General features: G+C 31.8%; 1 protein-coding gene across 3 annotated transcripts; it reads left to right on the top strand.

Moving 5' to 3' along the window:
• Positions 1–163: 163 nt before the first annotated feature.
• Positions 164–8328, top strand: LOC108752055 (chaoptin). Of its 3 annotated transcripts, none has more exons than XM_018492655.1 (16): positions 168–630; positions 1265–1532; positions 1827–1997; positions 2610–3085; positions 3251–3470; positions 3541–3848; positions 4269–4493; positions 4550–4771; positions 5023–5191; positions 5456–5988; positions 6155–6349; positions 6412–6696; positions 6777–6902; positions 6969–7082; positions 7384–7619; positions 7887–8328. In XM_018492655.1, exons 1-16 carry the CDS (start codon positions 628–630, stop codon positions 8164–8166), a joined length of 3831 nt encoding a protein of 1276 aa, XP_018348157.1. In that variant the 5' UTR covers positions 168–627; the 3' UTR covers positions 8167–8328. The 3 variants fall into 3 exon arrangements, with proteins under 3 accessions (XP_018348158.1, XP_018348157.1, XP_018348156.1); XM_018492654.1 differs by having other exon boundaries at positions 1244–1532; XM_018492656.1 differs by lacking the exons at positions 7384–7619; positions 7887–8328 and having other exon boundaries at positions 164–630; positions 1244–1532; positions 6777–6922; positions 6991–7062.
• Positions 8329–8372: the final 44 nt, after the last annotated feature.

Genomic DNA, 8372 nt, shown 5'->3' with positions numbered 1-8372 from the left:
TGTGTGTGTAAATATATCTATATACAATATTTCTTGTTACAATGCATTACAGATGTGAAAGTCTATCGATAATGTGCTGTACGCACATTACATTTATGTAAAACATTATCGAAACAAACGTATCGTTTTTATATATAATAATATATAGATAAGAAAAATTTTATAATTCGCCTAAATATATGGCTGTTTTAACTACGATACTTTCTATCAATCTTCTATCCATTCTTATGTCACTGTGCGCTGCTATATCTAAATGAAAAAGATGAAATTGAAGCTTTTATACGAAAATTCGAAATAATATCGGAATGTCAAAATTGAATGCTATCGTGGTAGTCGCGAAACTGTTATTCTGACTGTGCGGTTTAAATATACTTTCAGACATCAACGAGTGGATTTTTAAATGGCTTTATGCGCACAACTTTATTCGATCGCTGTCTAATGAAATATAATGTTCGTAATTGGGTAAAGAGAAGCACTGGGACTGTCAGCGTGCACGCGAAGCCCTATCGCGCGAACAACGGCGATCGAATGTGTCTGACCACCGCGTACGATCAGTTAGTGTTTGTTGTTCGATGTTGGCGAAGGAATACAATATACGGAAAGAAGCAGAGGACAATCTAAAAGAGCATGGTAAAATTTCTATTTGTAACTCGTCTGCGAATGTAGTCTTCATTAATCGTATTATAGCTATTGAAGACTTCGGCAGTACTTTTGCAAAATAATCATTATTAAAAACAAAGAGAGACAAAGTGTATTGTTTTGAAAATTTAAAAGGATGATATCTCTCTTGTGAAAGAGAGAGATTATAAAAATACAATAAGATTTTTATATAAGGAAAGTTTATTGAACTTTCGAAGCAAGAAAAGTGAAATGGATGGCAAAGTTATGATAGATTGTCACTATTGAATAATTATAATAATTAAAATTATACACACGATATTTGACGTGAACTGACGCTTAGAAACCAAACCATCAAGCATTCAAAATGATAATGATAATTGTAATAATGATTTGTTTAATGTGGTTAATTGTGCAAATTACAGGTATTTCTAATAATTCATATAATATTGAGGCAGCACGTGTTAATACATTTACTAATCGCATCATTTTTAAATAATTATTAATGTTTGGGGAACTTTACGTATATTTGGATAGAGGTTTTACTTATAACAAAAAAGAATTTCTGTTCCTATACGATGTCACCTTCGAAGCGAATCCAATATGCGGAATCGATAATTTGCAGAAGCTCTTTACTTTGGTGAAGGTTGCGTACGCTATGCTGGTGATCACCCTGTTGCTGATGATGTGGGCATCCATGGCGCGGATGCACGAGCTACCGGTCCATTATCCACCGTGTTTTTTTAATCCGCTTTGTACTTGTTCGAAAGCCATGCCGGATCTTGGTAGAGTGGCGTGCTACAATGTACCAATGCCACGAATACCGCAGCCGATTAATGCATCTAAAATGTATATGCTGCAACTGGAGAACAATGGGCTGAGGTTTCTGCAGCCACAGTATCTTATGAATACTGGTATTTGATTGAACTAATTAATATTACGATAAAATGAAGAATCACAGACTATATATCTTATCTCGTGTTATCTTTTTTTCAATTTTCATTACAAATCATATTTTTATGTAATTTAAAAACAGTATTTTTACTTTAATAAAATATTTATACACATGGATTTTTTATTTTTTAAAATAACATTGAAATCAATTTTTATTATTATTTAAAATATTAAATGTATTTTTAGTTGTAAAAGAATATGTAAGAATACGTGATGTTTTTTTCCAAAATAATATAATGTTTTATATATTTTAGGTCTCTATCAACTACAAATTAAGCATAATCCTCTGGTGGATATTCCAGAAGAAGCCTTTCTAGGTCTTGAAAGATCATTATCGATGCTCGACTTGTCCTACAATCAACTCGCAAGCATACCGAGCAAATCATTTAGACATTTACAAAAACTGGAAGTTCTCGAACTCACAGGTATTCGCTATTGCTTTTATCGAAATAAATCAAATATAATTGTATCAAATCATAGTTTAGAAAAATCTATTGACACTTACAATAATTCAAAAGCATGATGTTATATAGATTATTAAAGTTTGTAATAATTAAAAATCCGCATTATCCGCCGACCGACGTCATCAATTCGAGTCAACCGTAGCGAGTTCTTCACGATTCTCTCTACTGCCACTCGCCCAAAGCCGTGGCGAGTGACGGCGCCACAATGGTGGGAGATACGGTGTAGTGGGGATAACTAGCTACAGTTAACACGATCTCAGAACTTTAATCTCCGGACTCTAATAATAATTTTACATACAATCTTAATTGACTAAGTTTTTAAATAAAAATGTACCGAATTTCTTCTTCTTAGCAATTCTAATAATAAGTTCAAACAGGACATTTATTTAGATTGAATACAAGAGAGATTAATCAGAATATTTATTTAGAGTGAATATACAAGAGAGAGTATTACTATTTATAATAGCTGTATTATTATTTATAATAGCTTTAAAAATATTATACACAGAGAAATTTATGTAACATAATAAGTTGAAAAGTGTAATATTATCACATGCATAATTTTGTATGCAGGTAACAAGATATCTCGCATTGTGCCGGAGAATTGGCGTGGTTTGGAGAACTCTTTACAAACTCTACGTTTAGGAAAAAATGCGATTGAGAAATTGCCAGCCGATGCTTTCGTTAGTCTCACGTATTTAGAGACTCTTGATCTTCGAGAAAATAGTTTGAAAGAGATCGACCCTTCGGTATTCAGGGATGGGATGGCTCACCTGACACATCTTTATTTGAATGACAATCAATTGACATATGTGCCGTATACCCAATTATTTTCATTGAAACGTATGAAGATCCTTGATCTCAGTTACAACAAGATATCGAAAATGCTGCACGCTCAACAGGAACCGGAAGTCAAGGGTATACAGATGTCTCTAGATGTGTTACAACTGGATTATAATCAGATCGAAACTTTCGCATCCGGCGATTTTCAACATTTTTACAAGGTCAACCGCACATATCTTAGAGGCAATCCTTTGATGACTATCGAGGTATGATGATAAATTAAAAATTATATAATTTGATAAGATTTAAATCAAACGCATTACGAAGTTGAAAAAATATTTAAAATACTTCCAAAATTAAGATCTTATATTGATAGTATCTATTGAATAATAGCATTGATAGTTATATATATCAAATATTTGTAATTAAAGGAGGGTACGTTCAAAGATTCGCGCATTCGTGAGCTATATTTGAGCGATTGCGATCTGCTGGAGATCAACTCGGCCAACTTAGCTGGCTTGGAATCGTCGCTCGAGTTATTAGACGTGTCAGGAAATAATATAACTGTGCTTCCTAATCGTCTATTTCAAGAATTCGATTTTCTGCGTACGCTTATCTTCCGCGAGAATCGTATCAACACATTTTCGCCAAGTAAATAGTGCATATTTTTTTTGCAATTGATGGACAAAACAAGCATGATCCTCACGATGTGTACTTTTAGCTGAAGTTTTTAGTGGCTTCCAATATTTGTATAATTTGGATCTCAGCGGCAAGCAGAACAGCATGATTTCCCTTCAAGACTTACGACAAATGAGAAATTTGCGTTTCCTCTCGATCTCCCGAATGCCACAGACAATCTTATCGGCAAATGATTTTCTAGAATTTGGTATGGATATCAAAGAATTACGGATAATTAATAGTAATCTGAATACGATCAAAAATCACGCTTTCATGCACGTTCGCGGAATCAAGCATCTTGATTTTTCTGAAAACTCGATATCGACTATAGATGATGATGCTTTCTCGGAGGTAAATTTTTTATTCCGCTTATCAAATTTTCTTAGCTTAAACTTAATATCCCATACAGCACAGAATTTGCAGCAAAATATCGCTGCAAAATCTCTGCAATATTGCTACAATGCAATGTTGCAACAGTGTTGCTGCAACTTTTGTGCAACTTTGTGCTATAGGAGTAAGTTAGAGGAATTAAATCTTTATAAAAGTTAATTTGTAACATTAAGGCCGGTGTTTCTAATTAATTCTTATTTTAAGATCGTTTTAAGTAATGTCTTAAAATGCAATATGACTTTGGCTTATGATATCTTAAGATGTCTATTGCTTAAATATAAGAATCAACTATGAATACCGGCCTAAATGTTACTATGTGTAATAAGAAAATTATATAAACAATACAAAGTTGTCTAAATTTTTTTTGAAATTTATGTATAGGTGGGCTATTCTCTTTTAACATTAAGGATGTCTCATGGTCTCTCCTCCTCAATTTCTGAAATACCAAATGGGCCATTTAAATCGTTAACGAATTTGCAGCATCTTGACCTTAGCAATAACAAGATACGATCTTTATCTGCTACATCTTTTCATTTTTTAAAAAGGATAAAACGCATGGAGCTTCAGGATAACGAAATTGATAGTATACTGAAGGGTACTTTTCAAGTAAGTTGCTTCTTTATATGATATGTATTTTATATGACAAAAAATTATTTGATTAGGGTGATATCCATTCAACGCTGGAAGAAATCAACTTCGCTTTTAATCAAGTGAGGGATTTGCAAACTCATACATTCATTGATTTGTCGGCTTTAATAACAATTAACCTGGAAGACAATACCATCGAGAGGATCGAAAGACGAGCCTTTATAAATATGAACCGACTTAAATATATCAATCTGCGCGGCAACAAGATTAGAGACATCACCGATGAAGCCTTTGAAGTAATTTAATACATGCATACAGGCTAAATCTGTGTTAAACTAAAATCAATTTAGAATTAATTAAAAATAAAGATTCTGCCATTTGGATTTTTAAAATTTAATGCAATTAAAATTATAATTTTTATTGTTAAAAAATAATTTTATAAGCGTTAATTGTTTTGTATTTGTTCTAAGTAAAAATTCAATGATAAATTAATGATTTGAAAAGAATATTTTTATAATATATATTATTGATTAATATACTGTTTTAGAATTTACCAGATCTTGAATTTCTTGATCTCGCATATAACAATCTTAATGAATTTGACTTCGCCTCATTCGATCAAGTGGGTACATTATCATCATTCAAAGTCAACGTTAGTCATAATGAAATTTCAAAATTATGGGTAAATAACACCTCTTTCATATCTTCATCTGTCGGTGAGTTTACAGTTTTCATGTTTAATAAATCTCAAAAGGAATATTAACTTTTCGATTTAGAAATAATGATTTAGAAATTTCGAATTATAAATAATGAATATAAAATTTAATTTTGAATCATTTCGTTTTGTTCTGTTTCCATTTCGTTTTGTTTATTTAAACTATTTAATATTATTTACTTTTCTCTATTTATTAAACTGTTTTTATTTATAGCAGTCATTATTTTTAAATTGATATTCTTAATTTCCACATTTCTATTTTTAGTTGGTGGTAATGTGCAATCGAACATCAAAGTTCTGGATTTGAGTTACAATAATATCTCCGATATTGCGAAGTATTACTTCAAGCCAGTCGAGTACTCACTCACTCATCTGTATCTGTCAAACAATCAATTAAGAAACATTACTCAAGATGTCTTTGGCAATATGCCTCACTTGCAATGGCTCGACCTGAGACATAATGAGCTGATAGAGATATATTTTGATTGCTTGAAGAACACAAACAACTTGCAAGTGTTACTTTTCTCTTGGAACGAAATCATGGACATTCCAGCGGAGACTCTACGATCCTTGAAGAAACTGCGCATCGTGGATTTATCTCATAACAAGCTAAGAACACTGCCAGACAACATGTTTACTGACTCTGATATAGAGAGTCTTGATCTCTCGCACAATCAATTCACGAGACTGCCCGTCAAAAGTATGTCGGTGACTTCCACTGCAAATTTAGTAAATTTGGATATGTCCTGGAACATTCTATCGGGGATTCACACCACCGACACGATATTCAGACTTAGAGTAAGTTCATTACTCTGAAAACTCTAAGAGATAGCTACTATTTATTAACTATGTCGTTTAATTGTTTACTGCTAAGTAATTATATTATAGATTATATTATGTATTATTATATTTATATAATGTGTATGTTATATTTGTAATTTTTTAATGTATTATTTTTCAATAGGGTCTTGTGTGGTTAGATCTATCGTATAATCGACTAGTTAGATTAGATGATGGCGTATTTTCTGATCTACCATATCTAGCTCATCTTGACTTAAGCCACAATAAACAACTTATTTTGGAAAGCCGCGGAAGAACGTTCTACGGTTTAGAGGACACACTTCTGTATCTCGGTCTGAGCAATATTTCTCTCTTAAGTGTAAGTATTTTATTCTATATGCAAAAAGCGTATAAAACAGTAGCATGTAATACGTAATGTAGATTCCAGAGTTGCCTCTAAGACGATTGCAAACTTTAAATCTGGCACATAACGGATTGGCATCGATTTCCCCGGAAATGTCGTCCAATCTTACATCTCTTCATTATTTAGATTTAAGTTATAATGATTTAACAGTGGTACCGTTAATTACTCATACATTACCGGAATTAAAAACCTTCAATTTGGCGAACAATCCCATTACTGCTATTACAAATACTAGTTTTCTTGGTGTGGCTGATAGTCTCGAAGAGCTCGATATACGAAAACTCAGTCTATCAATCTTTGAAGTAAGATTGTATTTATATTTTGAATTTGCATGTCACAAATTTTGCAAGATCTCGTCATAGACACGAATCGATTTTTGTAGGCAGGAGCGCTTTGCAAAGCTACCAAACTCCGCAAACTACACATTACTACGTATAATAGTATAAAGAATTTCAACTTTCCCAACATCCTAGAATATAACCACGGTTTAAAACATTTGCTCATTGATGTGAGTACTGGATGAATAGCGTACGTATAAAAATTAGATTTACTGAACATATAATATTTGTAATAGATTCAAAATGACACCAATCTAGAGAAAGAAATGAGAGGGAAATTGCCTTACAAATTATACAACATTATGTTGACTGGTAAAGCTTTAAAAACTATACATCCAGAGATATTACACGTAAGTTTTCGTATTTTAACTCATTGTTAAAAGATTTTTGTAAAATTTTTAATACATTTTTTCAACATATTTTTTATTTAAACGAAAATTTAACTCTTTTAACTGTTTCAAAATTTAACTGGATCAAAATAATTCTGACTCAGAATTAGTTAACTTATTAAATTTTATTTAATTTTTATGAGAACTGTCTGTAATAATTTTATATATTATCGTAAAGTTTAAATTTTAATAAAAATAATTAGTCATGAATTTTACTTAAAAATGTTAAATATTATTAAGTAAACATTGACTAACTTTTTAGGGTATGCGAAATCCCCATCTTCACTTCAGTTTATACAATACCAGCGTAGAGATTGTACCGCGAGAAATATTTAGAAACGCGCAACGTGTGCGTAATATAACCGTGGAAATCCGCGATAGCGATATACGATCATTGCATAATCCATCATCCAGTTACAAACCAGGAGTACCGAGCCAGCGATTCCTCATGAAACTTCGATTAGCGGGTAGTCACGTCAATTGCGATTGCGATATTGGGTATGATACAATAAAAATCAAATTATTACAGTAAAAGACTTGAACATTGAATATGGATTTAAAAGAAACAAAGCGTACATTAGTAAATTGTAATATCATTATTTCAAAATATGGCGTTATACAGAAGACAAATTAATACATTTACTTGATTTTAAAATTTATTAAATTTTATTCTTTTTGTAACTTAATTCTTCATTATATGCTGATTTGCAAAATATCAATTGATCTCCTAAGATTAATGAGCAATAATAATTTCTTTTTACATAGATGGATAGAAATATGGCAAAGGAAGCACAGACAATATCAAGAGGACCAATGTATTTCTTACGACGAATTTCATAATTTCGAAGAGGAGGGCGACGAATTTAATTGTTGGGACAATGGTTGGGATGACGATATCCGCGAGACGTTCTGTCTGAACAAAAACAACGTATCGTTGTCAAATTTGTTAAAAACGGAGCTGGAATGCGGATGGGCCATGGCAAGCACTATCGAGCTGAATACTATTTTCTTGGTGTTTTCAATCATTTTAGCTGCTGTTAATTAAGCGTCTTTTTCTCAATTTCATTGCCTTCTAATCAGTTTTCAAACTGATTTGTGAATTTTATCATATAAGGTATCATAAAGAAATGATTAACAAATTGTTACGTGTGCTCATAAATTTGTACAAAGAAAAATTAAATCGCAATTAAAGAATTTCTGTAAGGGTAACGCTATTATGATTTTATATATTTGACTTTTACAATATAATAC

Source organism: Trachymyrmex septentrionalis, unplaced genomic scaffold (assembly GCF_001594115.1).
Source record: "Trachymyrmex septentrionalis isolate Tsep2-gDNA-1 unplaced genomic scaffold, Tsep1.0 scaffold53, whole genome shotgun sequence".
Lineage (NCBI taxonomy): Eukaryota > Metazoa > Arthropoda > Insecta > Hymenoptera > Formicidae > Trachymyrmex > Trachymyrmex septentrionalis.
The sequence above is the reverse complement of the archived record's forward strand: the minus strand, read 5'-3'. Positions and strand labels throughout refer to the sequence as shown.